The following is a 13,635-nucleotide window of genomic DNA, read 5'->3' as shown; positions in this document are numbered from 1 at the left end:
GTTTTCAATTAGAGATCTAAGTTATCATAATAATAATGAAAGTAAAACTCGTTAAGGCTCTGATTTAGTTGCACTGCAGTCAATATTTCCCTTATGGCACTACATAATAGTAAATAATTATAATATTAATAATAAACACATGGTATTGTATACTACCATAATAATATAAATAATTTCATTAAACTATAACTACGATAATACATAAAATTGGAATGTCGCATTTTAAATTCACTTACACATAATCTAAGTACTTTACGCCGGCAAAACTAGGAAATTATCAAACAGAGCTACCATCGCGTATCGCCGATGGCTTCTCCTAGCGTATAGAAAAATTAAGTACCAATTTAATCCTACATTCTCTAAAACAGTTTGTGGAACCAACGTTATTTATATAGGAATACATAATTGATGTGTTAATTACAAGTTCAGATGGTAATTTGATAAAGTTGGTTTCACAAATCGTCGAGCATAGAGGCGCCATAGCTGCCAGTCCCCAGTTCCTTTGAAGAAGTCCCTTTGCCGTCTACACGAGACTAACTGTAATATACATTGCTCTATATTTGTGGGACATCTTCCGTGGATATTCTATAGTTTTTCTCACGAAAGAAGTCTCCCCTTAGCTATATCTGTACTACTGTCAATTATCGTACAGGGTGAAAGGGACAGGTTGGCAATTTTCATTGTGAATTCAGACCATGCTTTTAAGTTGAAATTAATTTTTTTCCAAGACTAATTCGTCATTTTTAGAGTAGCAAGTCAAACAAAGCATATTAAATGAGTAAAAACAAAAATTATTTGTAAATATTTTTAGCATTTGTCCCAATTATATCGGGTCTATGTTCAGTTGCCAACTTATCCTCCCCACCCTATATTTTAGTTCCCCAAAAATCCGCGGGACTATTTTACATCGCTGCTTCGTGGGACCCGGAGTTCAGTGGCGCCGCACTAACATAGTGGCTGAGGGTCGTCGGGCACCAGGCGAGGTCGTCGGGCGTCAGACGCGCGTCAGCTGCACGTAGCGGCAGGCGCAGCCGGGGCACCGCACTCAGTAGCGCTGCTGGTACTCGTGGTGCCAGCGGTTGAAGTCTATGTGGAACACCACCAGCGAGCCGTTCTCCAGGCCGGCTAGTAGGAATCTGGAAATATGAGATGAGTTTTTAAGCATTTTTTGTTTGTTTAAGGTACGCAAAGAGATCGAGTTCTTGAAGGTGTTACGGTACGCAAGAGATCAAGTCACGTATGAATGTTTTAAGGCACGCCACGCCCGTATCCACGGGCATACTGAAGGCGGAGAGACATGGCCGATCACCAGCTCCCTCTAGAAATTGTGAGTCCTTTATCTTGTTATTAATTTTAAGTATCTTAGGCTGGATCAAACNGATCAAATCTTTGTTTTGTCACCTCCTGTCATCCGCTGCTGAGGGAAGTCGAACTCTAATGATTTGCCTTTCCCCGTGCCAGACTGCCTTCTTCGTGCTAGACTGCATTTCCCGTGCTAGACTGCCTTCCCCATGTTAGACTTCCATCCCCTTGCTAGACTGCCTTCCCCCTGCTAGACTGCCTTCCCCCTGCTAGACTGCCTTCCCCCTGCTAGACTGCCTTCCCCCTGCTAGACTGCCTTCCCCCTGCTAAACTGCCTTCCCCGTGCCAGACTGCCTTCCCCATGGCAGACAGCCTTCCCCGTGCCAGACAGCCTTCCCCGTGCCAGACAGCCTTCCCCGTTGCAGACNACACCTCCACACGCAGCGTCTGCAGGGGACTGACGCAGGAGAGACTCACTTCTGGTCGTGCGACAGCGCCAGCGAGCAGACGGCGGCGCCGAGCGGCGGGAAGGCGTACAGCGGCGCCAGCGTGAAGGCGCGCCACACCTCCACACGCAGCGTCTGCAGGGGACTGACGCAGGAGAGACTCACTTCTGGTCGTGCGACAGCGCCAGCGAGCAGACGGCGGCGCCGAGCGGCGGGAAGGCGTACAGCGGCGCCAGCGTGAAGGCGCGCCACACCTCCACACGCAGCGTCTGCAGGGGACTGACGCAGGAGAGACTCACTTCTGGTCGTGCGACAGCGCCAGCGAGCAGACGGCGGCGCCGAGCGGCGGGAAGGCGTACAGCGGCGCCAGCGTGAAGGCGCGCCACACCTCCACACGCAGCGTCTGCAGGGGACTGACGCAGGAGAGACTCACTTCTGGTCGTGCGACAGCGCCAGCGAGCAGACGGCGGCGCCGAGCGGCGGGAAGGCGTACAGCGGCGCCAGCGTGAAGGCGCGCCACACCTCCACACGCAGCGTCTGCAGGGGACTGACGCAGGAGAGACTCACTTCTGGTCGTGCGACAGCGCCAGCGAGCAGACGGCGGCGCCGAGCGGCGGGAAGGCGTACAGCGGCGCCAGCGTGAAGGCGCGCCACACCTCCACACGCAGCGTCTGCAGGGGACTGACGCAGGAGAGACTCACTTCTGGTCGTGCGACAGCGCCAGCGAGCAGACGGCGGCGCCGAGCGGCGGGAAGGCGTACAGCGGCGCCAGCGTGAAGGCGCGCCACACCTCCACACGCAGCGTCTGCAGGGGACTGACGCAGGAGAGACTCACTTCTGGTCGTGCGACAGCGCCAGCGAGCAGACGGCGGCGCCGAGCGGCGGGAAGGCGTACAGCGGCGCCAGCGTGAAGGCGCGCCACACCTCCACACGCAGCGTCTGCAGGGGACTGACGCAGGAGAGACTCACTTCTGGTCGTGCGACAGCGCCAGCGAGCAGACGGCGGCGCCGAGCGGCGGGAAGGCGTACAGCGGCGCCAGCGTGAAGGCGCGCCACACCTCCACACGCAGCGTCTGCAGGGGACTGACGCAGGAGAGACTCACTTCTGGTCGTGCGACAGCGCCAGCGAGCAGACGGCGGCGCCGAGCGGCGGGAAGGCGTACAGCGGCGCCAGCGTGAAGGCGCGCCACACTTCCACCACGCCGGCGTCGCCGCCGCACACCAGGTACTCGCCGCAGCGGGACAGCGCCAGGCACTGCGAGTAAGGAAACACATTAGAAACGGTACAATATACACTGGTCTTTGGTCATCACAAAAATCGACCCTCCCGCGACAAGCACTTTCAAACGTATGCATTCCTACTTCCCACCAATATTGGCACCATTTAAAAGCCTAGATCTAAACTTCATTTCATTAAAGGAAAGGTTTTACCCCAAAAATGTGTCTGTAGTGTAATCCAGAGTCACTTCTTCAAAAAATAGGTAGTTACGCTTGAGCCAATTTTTATGGCTATAAAACAGTTAAGTTGGGATTAATCGCTGTCCATCTGTTAAAGAGAACACGTGAGATCATTATTTGGTTTTATAACCATAAAAATTGGTCTAATTGATCCCAGAGGTGAGCCCAAACTGAGGTATTTTTTCAAGTCACATTTATGGTGTATGTTAATTATTTATTAAGAAATTAAATGTGTTTTTCTTTAAGGATATTTATTGGGCTTTCAAATAACACCAATATTGTTGGGGAACCATGAATGTGTCAGTAGAAACGAGTTTTCCTGTAAAACGTAGGTGGGCCGATTTTTGTGATGACCAGTGTAGTTTAAAGGTCTACGCTTGCGTGGGTACACGGATAGCTGACGCGGGCTGAACCTTAACCCGCGCCGTTCTCCGCCAACAGAGATGTCTGTGGTAGCTCTTTCTTTCTTTTCCTTTTTTTATTTGCTCTAATTCGAAAATCTAATTAAAACACACTTAGGCGTTATCAAACTAACACGCCCCCTGCTGCGCGTGTAGAAACGCATGCGCGGTAGTACACTCTCACCGAGAGTTCGTCGAGAGATCACGAGACAGGCAGAATGCGAGAGTATACAGGGAGCTCTCGCTACCTCTCGGAATAACCCCGCTGCACCGGGCCATCCGCTGTTGTTGACACTTGGCTCCACTGCTGTTGACACCTGGCTCCGCTGCTGTTGACTCCTGGCTCCGCTGCTGTTGACTCCTGGCTTCGCTACTGGTGACACCTAGCCCCGCTGCTGATGACACCTAGCTCCGCCGTTTTTGAGACCTGGCTCCGCTGCAACTGACACCTAGCTCCGCTACTAGCGACACCTATCTCCGCTGCTGTTACCTAGCTGTAGTATCGCGTGGTACCTGGAAGTTGTCGTTATGCGTGTGGTGCCTCAGCCGGCGGCCGTTCAGCGTGTAGGCGGCGAGGTGCCAGCGCGCGTACGCCACCACCACCAGCCCCTCGCGAGACAGCTGGTGACACCTAGCTCCACAGCTGGTGACACCTTGGTCTACTGCTGGTGACACCTAATTCCGCTGCTGTTGACACCTAGCTCCACAGCTGGTGACACCTTGGTCTACTGCTGGTGACACCTAATTCCGCTGCTGTTGACACCTAGCTCCACAGCTGGTGACACCTTGGTCTACTGCTGGTGACACCTAATTCCGCTGCTGTTGACACCTAGCTCAGCTTCCGGTGACACCTAGCTCCACTGCTGTTACCTAGCTGTAGTATTAGTGACTATACCTGGAAGTTATCATTATGCGTGTGGTGCCTCAGCCGGCGTCCGTTCAGCGTGTATGCGGCGAGGTGTCCGCGCGCATACGCCACCACCACCAGCCCCTCGCGAGACAGCTGGTGACACCTAGCTCCACAGCTGGTGACACCTTGGTCTACTGCTGGTGACACCTGGCTCCGCTACTAGTGACACCTGGCTCCGTCGCTGTTGACACCTGGCTCCACTGATGGTGACACCAAGCTCAGTGCTGTTGACACCTAGCTCAGTGCTGTTGACACCTAGTTCCACTGCTGTTACCTAGCTGTAGTACCTGGAAGTTGTCATTATGCGTGTGGTGCCTCAGCCGGCGGCCGTTCAGCGTGTATGCGGCGAGGTGCCCGCGCGCGTACGCCACCACCACCAGTCCCTCGCGCGACTGCTGGTGACACCTAGCTCCACAGCTGGTGACACCTGGCTCCCCTGCTGGTGACACCTAGCTCCACTGCTGGTGACACCTAGCTCCACTGCTGGTGACACCTAGCTCCACTGCTGGTGACACCTAGCTCCACTGCTGGTGACACCTAGCTCCGTCGCTGTAGACACCTAGCTTTGCCGCTGGTGACACCTGTCTGCTGCTGATGACACCTAGCTCCACTGCTGGTGACACCTAACTCCGCTGCTGTTGACACCTGGCTCCGCTACTGGTGACACCTGGCTCCGCTACTGGTGACACCTGGCTCCGTCGCTGTTGACACCTGGCTCCACTGATGGTGACACCTGGCTCCACAGCTGGTGACACCTAGCTTCGTCGCTGTTGACACCTAGCTTCGCCACTGGTGACACCTGTCTGCTGCTGATGACACCTAGCTCCACTGCTGGTGACACCTAACTCCGCTGCTGTTGACACCTAGCTCCGTTGCTGTTGACACCTAGCTCAGTGCTGTTGACACCTAGCCTCACTGCTGTTGACACTTAGCTCAGCTGCTGGTGACACCTAACTCCGCTGCTGTTGACACCTAGCTCCGTTGCTGTTGACACCTAGCTCCGCTGCTGTTACCTAGCTGTAGTACCTGGAAGTTGTCATTATGCGTGTGGTGCCTCAGCCGGCGGCCGTTCAGCGTGTATGCGGCAAGGTGCCCGCGCGCATACGCCACCACCACCAGTCCCTCGCGCGACAGGGCCAGCTGCTGCGGCGGCCAGCCTTCGTCCGGCGCTGCCAGTGCGCGAAGCACCTCGCCGAATGTCGTGTGGATGAGCACCGGGCCGTCTGTGAAGGAGATAGGGTGATATTATAATATAGGCAGGCTAGGATTATATCGTGAGACGCCCTCACACATAATAAATGTATTATTTACCACACAAAATAGGTTAGAAAACGTACGACGACGGCATGGCGGCAGCGCGGAAACTCAAACACGCGGCGCCGTTGTGTCGTCAAGGTGATTGTTTATATTCGCTAACGAAATGACAAATTTATTCCTAGGTCACCACTAAAGCCTGGTCCGTGAGCACGTAGAATTTTGTCCAATGACCCCAAGCTACCCATCCTTATCGCTCGCGCGTAATTATATTGCTGTCGCGACTGTGCGACGGGCGCCCGCAGTGAGTGTGCGAGCGCGACAGCAACATAATTACGCGCGGCAAGCTTTAGACAGAATGCACTCCGCTTGTCGCCCGCTCCTGCCTCGCTGCCGCGTCGCTGTTCTCGAAGGCCTATTTGAGTTTGTTTACGCAAAAAATCTTGCAGCTGCCACGCCGCCGCCGCCCCGCTGCACCCAAAATTCCAGACAGCGGTCTTATCGCCGACGTCGTATTACCTGTAGCGTAGGCTAATGTAAATGTGTGTGTAGTGCCCGGTGGGCGTCACGCACGGCTCGGGCGTGTTTGTGTGTGTGTGTGTGTGTGTGTGTGTGTGTGCGCGCACGTGTGTGTGTGTGTACTCACTCAGCGACGAGGAGATGACGAGCCCGAGCTCGGCGGAGACGAGCACGGCGTTGATGGGCGCGTCGTGCCCGGTCAGCGTCACGCGCGGCGCCGGCGTGTCGCCCTCGCCCACGATGCCGCCTGCGCGCGCAGACCTGGCAAGACAAGGGACGATTATAATGTTGGTCTATTACTAAAGCCCGGTCCGTGAGCACGTAGAATTTTGTCCAATGACCCCAAGGTACCCATCCTTATCGCTCGCGCGTAATTATATTGCTGTCGCGACTGTGCGACTGGCACCCGCAGTGAGTGTGCGAGCGCGATAGCAACATAATTACGCGCGAGCAATAAGGATGGGTAGCTTGGGGTCATTGGACAAAATTCTACGTGCTCACGGACCAGACTAACAGGGCCACCAACTGGGGATCCTGAGTATTTAAAGTTTCAGCAGAGTAAATACAAATGAGTAGGCCATCTTCATAGAAACGCACCGAGCGCGTTTGTATGTTAGCGCGTCAATACGTATGCGGCGCGCACGCACACACTGACAAAATTTAGCGTGGATTAGCGGGGAGTCGTGGTTGCGCCGAAAAATTGCAGAATTAGAAGAACGCAGTCGAGTTATATTAACTGCGCACCTGGCAACCGTGACGTCACATTGACGCTGTGATCCGGATAGGGCGAACGCGGGGAAGTATGCGGGTGAGTGCAAGGGTGAGTTGCATTCTAGCGAGGTGCGCAGTTCACTTGATCAGGTTGTAGACCTTTTCAGCGATTATGTCGAACTGTTATTTACAGAATACTGATTTTCTTTGAGAGCAGGTGAGGCCCTCTCGACCATGGGGTCCTGGGCACATTGTCATGCCCAGAGTGCCCAGTGGAGGAGGGGCCTGACTACATATCGCATTTGCACTTACTAGAATGACGCCACTGTTAAGGAATGTCAGTGAGTCACCAGAATCCACTAGACGACCGGTCCTGCGCACCTCCCGCGACCTTCACCAGATCGTCGGTCCACCTAGTGGGTGGCCTGCCCACACTACGTCTTCCGGAACGTGGTCGCCACTCGAGAACTTTTCTGCCCCAGCGGCCATCAGCTTTGAACCTATGCGGCCTGCCCACTGCCACTTGATTTTAGGAATTCTGTGGGCTATGTTGGTCGTTTTGGTTTTCCTGCGGGTCTTCTCTTCTCTGATTCGATCACGCAGGGAAACTCCGAGCAAGCCCTTCAATGTTTATTGTGTTTATATGATTGAAGCCGGACTTACCAGTGCCAAAGCAGAACCGTACAGTCTTCCGAGCCGGACGCGATGTAGCAGTCGGAGGTGATGTTGCATTCCGAGCGCGACACGCACGTCACCACGCCGTAGTGCCCGAAGATTATTTGTACTATTTTGGCTGTGGACATGTAACATTCAATTGTTTATTGCATTCAAGTATTAGGCGTAGGTATCTGTATTTCAGACACTTGTCTTTTACTTAGTCCTTTAATGAGACAAAACATGTAGAAAACTGTAGTGAACAAGGTTCTGCGACGACTCACTAGAGGCGCTTTCAAATTAGACGGTTATAGCAGAATGTCGCGTAAGTCGTGATTTTTCAAGATCGCACACAAACTGTTGGTAATTGCAATTTTTTGTTATTTAATAATTGCCCCAGGACGTCCAGTGCCTAACATAGGCCTCCCCCAATGATTTCCACATCGCCCGGTCGGTAGCGGCCTGCATCCAACGCCTTCCTGAGGTTTTTATGAGGTTGGCTGTCCACCTTGTGGGTGGACGTTCTACGCTGCGTTTTCCGGTACGTGGCCTCCACTCCAGAACCTTGCTGCCCTATCGACGGTCAGTTCTGCGTATTATCTGCCCTACCCATCGCCACTTCAGCTTGCTATTCCATCGGGCTATGTCAGTGACTTAATTTGTTTACGGATCTCCTCATTTCTGATTCGATCTCGTAAAGAAACACATAGCATAGTAGATATAGATCGTTTTAACTACGAAGACGCGCCCCACCAATTTTTGGTGGACGGAAGCGTGGGGTGCGTGGAGTTTGATCCGAGCAATCCGAGCGTCATTATTGTAGTGTGCGATGCGTGTGCCACTCATGGATAATTTAGCATGTACCGATAACACTCAAACATTAGCAGAAGAATTATGGGGCGCGTCCGCGCGTCTTCGTGGATGAAACGTTCTTATAATATTATTGACCGGTCTCCGTGGAGAAGACCCTGAAGGAGTTGTCCCAGAAGCCGGCGGCGATGAGGAAGCGCGAGTCGACGGTGGTGACGAAGCAGTTGCTGCGCGCACGCACCCGCTGCGAGAAGTTGTCGCCGAGTTGTCGCCGCGCCGCCGCGCCCGCGCCGCCCGCCGCTGGAAGGAGAAACTTTGGTTAGTTGTATGAAGTTATAATGAAGATTTTGAACCAAATACAAATATGTAATTTATTTGTGAAACACAGGTAAGGAGTATGATGTACAAACAAAAGATGTGTTCAAGCCGTGATTAGCCTTGTCGGCATATTCGTCGCTAAATAGTGTTGTGGGAGTCGCATCGTATCAGCCGCCGTACTGCGAGATAGGCCGCGAAGAGGCCGCTTATATATTTTATAACCTCCGGCCGAGAGGTCCGAGAGGCTGTCTCGCTCGCACACCCACCGCGGGAGCTCCGTGGATGTAACCTACGCGCGAGAGGACAGATATCGCTGTCTCGCTTCCTCTATGGTGCGCGCGCAGAAAGCACTGAAAGTTTTAATGTTTTCATGTCGTGTGCGACAACCAATGTTTCTGTCTCCTTTCTGTGTACTATAAATATAGCGCATTTTGTAAATAAATCATCACTTCAAATCTGGATTCTGAGTTTCACTCATCTACCTGCACCTACCTTCTCCTCGACACACAGTTAGGCTCCATAGTGTTATTGTTGTTACAGTCAAAACTCATAATCGGTTAGAACTACTTTTGATTGCAAAAATCTGTCAAAAGTGGTTTTGACTGATGCCCTTGGTCAATATCACCTTTGACTGATTTTTACATCATTTTACAACAAAAAGGTATTGTATCATGATCGTGATGTCGACTGTCCATCCCATTTCAAGACCGCAACTGCTGCAAGTGGCGTTTATTGATTGCTATTCCACAATAATAGCAATGTAAGAGTGGTTGCATGGGTAGAAATGAGAAACGTTGCAGCGGTGACGAAGAGAGTGGTGGAATTAGTTTCCCAAGAACAGTCGCAACGGTAGTAGAGATTAACGCCCGTATTCACAAACGATGCTTGCTTAAGTGAAGCAGCAAATCGAACGCACAGCTTTGAATAGAGCTCTGTAATTGGCTCGTGTGTCACCCTGCGCGTCCACGCGCACTGTGAGACCTCATAGTAATGTTTGTGAATACGGACGATAGTTTTGCGGAAAGAGACGAGTAACAGTGGTAGGAAAAATAACACACACAGTAACAGTAGCAGTGGTGAAAAAAAATCGCAGAAATAGGAAAGAAAGAAATTGCTACAATGGTAAATATAGGGAGTTGCAGAGGTGGAAAAGAAATGTGTTGCAGCAGGAGCAAAGAAAAGTCACAGTTCTGGTGGGCGAAAGGTAGGATGAGGAAGTCCTATATACGCAGGTGTTGCAACGGTAAAGACAGGAGAAAGCGGTTAGCGAGATCAGTGTTACTACAGCGGAGAGGAGTGGGATTCAATAGTGAGAAGTCCTAGACTAAGAGCTGGTGAACGCCAGACCTACGTCATAAATAAATAAATAATCATTTATTTGCCTTAAATTATATTTTATAAAAGCTGAAAGTCTGTCAGCGTATGCTCCTAATCTATACAGGGTGGAAACGATAAGTGATCTCATTCGATTATTTCTAAACTACACAAGATATCGAAAAACTGGTTACTGATCCCGAAAGAGCTTCACGAGCTCTTTCTAACGGTATCAGTAATAGGTTACAGAATTAACTGGATCTATCCGAAAATTCAATGTTTTCAGCCTCCATACTAAATGTATGCCAGCCACACAATATGAAAAGTTTAATTTTTTTATTAAATAATAAACACTTAAAATAAACTCGTAAATTGCATTCTTATTTAAAANGCTGGTGACACCTAGCTCCACTGCTGGTGACACCTAGCTCCACTGCTGGTGACACCTAGCTCCACTGCTGGTGACACCTAGCTCCACTGCTGGTGACACCTAGCTCCACTGCTGGTGACACCTAGCTCCACTGCTGGTGACACCTAGCTCAGTGCTTTTGACACCTAGCTCAGTGCTTTTGACACCTAGCTCCACTGCTGATGACACCTGGCTCCGCTGCTGGTGACACCTGGCTCCGTCGCTGGTGACTCCTAGCTCAGCCGCTGTTGACACCTGGCCCCGCTGCTGTTGACACCTAGCTCCACTGTAGACACCTAGCCGTAGTATTAGCTTGTCTACCTGGAAGTTGTCGTTATGCGTGTAGGCGGCGAGGTGCCCGCGCGCGTACGCCACCACCAGCAGTCCCTCGCGCGACTGCTGGTGACACCTAGTTTCGCTGCTGGTGACATCTAGCTCCGCTACTGGTGACACCTAATTCCGCTGCTGTTGACACCTAGCTCAGTGCTGTTGACACATAGCGCCGCTGCTGGTGACACCTAGCTTCGCTGCTGGTGACACCTGTCTGCTGCTGATGACACCTAGCTCCGCCGCTGTTGACACCTAGCTCCGCTTCTGGCGACACCTGGCTCCGCTGCTGTTGACACCTAGTTCCGCTGCTGTTGACACCTAGCTCAGTGCTGTTGACACCTAGCTCCACTGCTAGCGACACCTAGCTGTAGTATTAGCGACTATACCTGGAAGTTATCATTATGCGTGTGGTGCCTCAGCCGGCGTCCGTTCAGCGTGTATGCGGCGAGGTGCCCGCGCGCGTACGCCACCACCACCAGTCCCTCGCGCGACAGCTGGTGACACCTAGTTTCGCTGCTGGTGACACCTGGCTCCACTGCTGGTGACACCTAGCTCCACTGCTGGTGACACCTGGCTCCGTCGCTGTTGACACCTAGCTCCGCTGCAGGTGACACCTAGTTCCGTTGCTGTTGACACCTGGCTCCGCTGCTGTTGACTCCTGGCTCCACTGCTGGTGACACCTAGCTCCACTGCTGGTGACACCTAACTCCGCTGCTGGTGACATCTAGCTCAGTGCTGTTGACACCTAGCTCAGTGCTGTTGACACCCAGCTCTGCTGCTGTTGACACTTAGCTGTAATTAGTGACTATACCTGGAAGTTGTCGTTATGCGTGTGGTGCCTCAGCCGGCGGCCGTTCAGCGTGTATGCGGCGAGGTGACCGCGCGCGTACGCCACCACCACCAGCCCTTCGCGCGACTGCTGTTGACACCTAGCTCCGCCACTGTTGACACCTGGCTATAGTATTAGCGACTATACCTGGAAGTTATCATTATGCGTGTGGTGCCTCAGCCGGCGGCCGTTCAGCGTGTATGCGGCAAGGTGTCCGCGCGCGTACGCCACCACCACCAGCCCCTCGCGCGACAGCTGGTAGCTCTTTAAACAAGCGGCTGTGCAACATAGGGTTGAGGAATAATGCGAGCTGTGGGTGAGGGGAGCTCGAGGAGGACCGCCACCACATATTGTGGTACTGTCCTCTGTATAAGGACATCCGTGAGGAGCTGCTGTAGGGAGTCGTGCTGGAAACGCACGGCCCTGCTTGGTACCCCGATCTCGTCGCAACAGACGTAAACTTCAACCGGCTCAAGGCGTTTGCGTACAAGTGGCATGAGCGAAGAACAGCCCCAAACAGTAAGGCCCTTTTCACATGTTCCGGTTGCCGGCTAACCGGCGCCGGATACCCGGTGGTGAAGTGTATGGGCATGTTGGATTAATTACGCCGGAACATCTGAAAGCTACGTACCATGCCCATACACTTCACCACCGGATACCCGGCGCCGGTTAGCCGGCAACCGAGACGTGTGAAAAGGGTGCCACCCGTTTATGTGTAGTAGCAGAACGGAGAGAGTCACTTCATACAAGGATTAGAATAAAGAACTTGTAGAGAGTCAAGCATTGCGCGCGGCAGAGGGCAACCTGCCACGGCAGACGCAGTTCCGCGCATCTCCCACGATTCGGCCAGTTATAACCGGAAGGTTGGAATGGCCATGGGTGGTGGGTTGTAAGCTCCGCTGCTGGTGACACTGTTGTTGACATCTGCTGTAGTATTAGCGATACCTGATGATTAGTGTACCTGGAAGTTGTCGTTATGCGTGTGGTGCCTCAGCCGGCGTCCGTTCAGCGTGTATGCGGCGAGGTGCCCGCGCGCGTACGCCACCACCACCAGCACTTCGCGCGATAGCTGGTGACACCTAGTTTCGCTGCTGGTGACATCTAGCTCCGCTACTGGTGACACCTAATTCCGCTGCTGTTGACACCTAGCTCAGTGCTGTTGACACCTAGCTCAGTGCTGTTGACACCTGGCCCCACTGCTGGTGACACCTAGCTCCGCTGCAGTTACCTGCTGTAGTATTAGCGTGTCTACCTGGAAGTTATCATTATGCGTGTGGTGCCTCAGCCGTCGTCCGTTCAGCGTGTATGCGGCGAGGTGCCCGCGCGCGTACGCCACCACCACCAGCCCCTCGCGCGACAGCTGGTGACACCTAGCTCCGCCGCAGTTGACACCTAGCTCCGCCGCTGTTGACACCTAGCTCCGCCGCTATTGACACCTAGCTCCGCTGCTGTTGACACCTGCTGTATAATATTGAGACTATTACCTGGAAGTTATCATTATGCGTGTGGTGCCTCAGTCGTCGTCCGTTCAGCGTGTAGGCGGCAAGGTGTCCGCGCGCATACGCCACCACCACCAGTCCCTCTCGCGACAGGGCCAGCTGCTGCGGCGGCCAGCCTTCGTCCGGCGCTGCCAGTGCGCGAAGCACCTCGCCGAATGTCGTGTGGATGAGCACCGGGCCGTCTGTGAAGGAGATAGGGTGATATTATAATATAGACAGGATAGGCTTCTAGCGTGTGACGCCCTTACACATAATAAATGTATGATTTAACACATAAAACAGGTCAGTAAACTCGAAAAAGGCGCGGGATCTCAAACCTATTCTCAACGAAACCAGCGGGTAGATCACGCGGCGCCGTTGTGTCGTTGAAAAGATTGTTTATAGCGAGATAGCGGACGTCACATATTTGCAAAAGATTGCCACAGGTGAAATTGACTGCCCACACCTACTAGCCAAAATATCTCTGAGGGC

General features: G+C 52.9%; 1 protein-coding gene across 1 annotated transcript in view; it reads right to left on the bottom strand.

The window, feature by feature from the left end:
* Positions 1–393: 393 nt before the first annotated feature.
* The window catches only part of rg (A kinase anchor protein rugose), a 102,776-nt gene continuing 89,534 nt past the window's right edge, over positions 394–13,635 (bottom strand). The window contains exons 14-25 of the mRNA XM_028311687.1: positions 13,150–13,346; positions 12,894–13,079; positions 12,627–12,788; positions 11,813–11,929; positions 11,648–11,755; positions 10,674–10,902; positions 8,604–8,765; positions 7,665–7,794; positions 6,418–6,551; positions 5,544–5,740; positions 2,852–3,003; positions 394–1,136 (exon numbers count right to left, since the gene is read on the bottom strand). Coding sequence (XP_028167488.1) covers positions 1,046–1,136; positions 2,852–3,003; positions 5,544–5,740; positions 6,418–6,551; positions 7,665–7,794; positions 8,604–8,765; positions 10,674–10,902; positions 11,648–11,755; positions 11,813–11,929; positions 12,627–12,788; positions 12,894–13,079; positions 13,150–13,346 — 1,865 coding nt within the window. The 3' untranslated portion in view covers positions 394–1,045. The remainder of the gene's footprint in view (positions 1,137–2,851; positions 3,004–5,543; positions 5,741–6,417; positions 6,552–7,664; positions 7,795–8,603; positions 8,766–10,673; positions 10,903–11,647; positions 11,756–11,812; positions 11,930–12,626; positions 12,789–12,893; positions 13,080–13,149; positions 13,347–13,635) is intronic.

Source organism: Ostrinia furnacalis, unplaced genomic scaffold (assembly GCF_004193835.3).
Source record: "Ostrinia furnacalis isolate ACB-3 unplaced genomic scaffold, ASM419383v2 OfSCF3542, whole genome shotgun sequence".
In the NCBI taxonomy this organism is placed as follows: domain Eukaryota; kingdom Metazoa; phylum Arthropoda; class Insecta; order Lepidoptera; family Crambidae; genus Ostrinia; species Ostrinia furnacalis.
The sequence above is the reverse complement of the archived record's forward strand: the minus strand, read 5'-3'. Positions and strand labels throughout refer to the sequence as shown.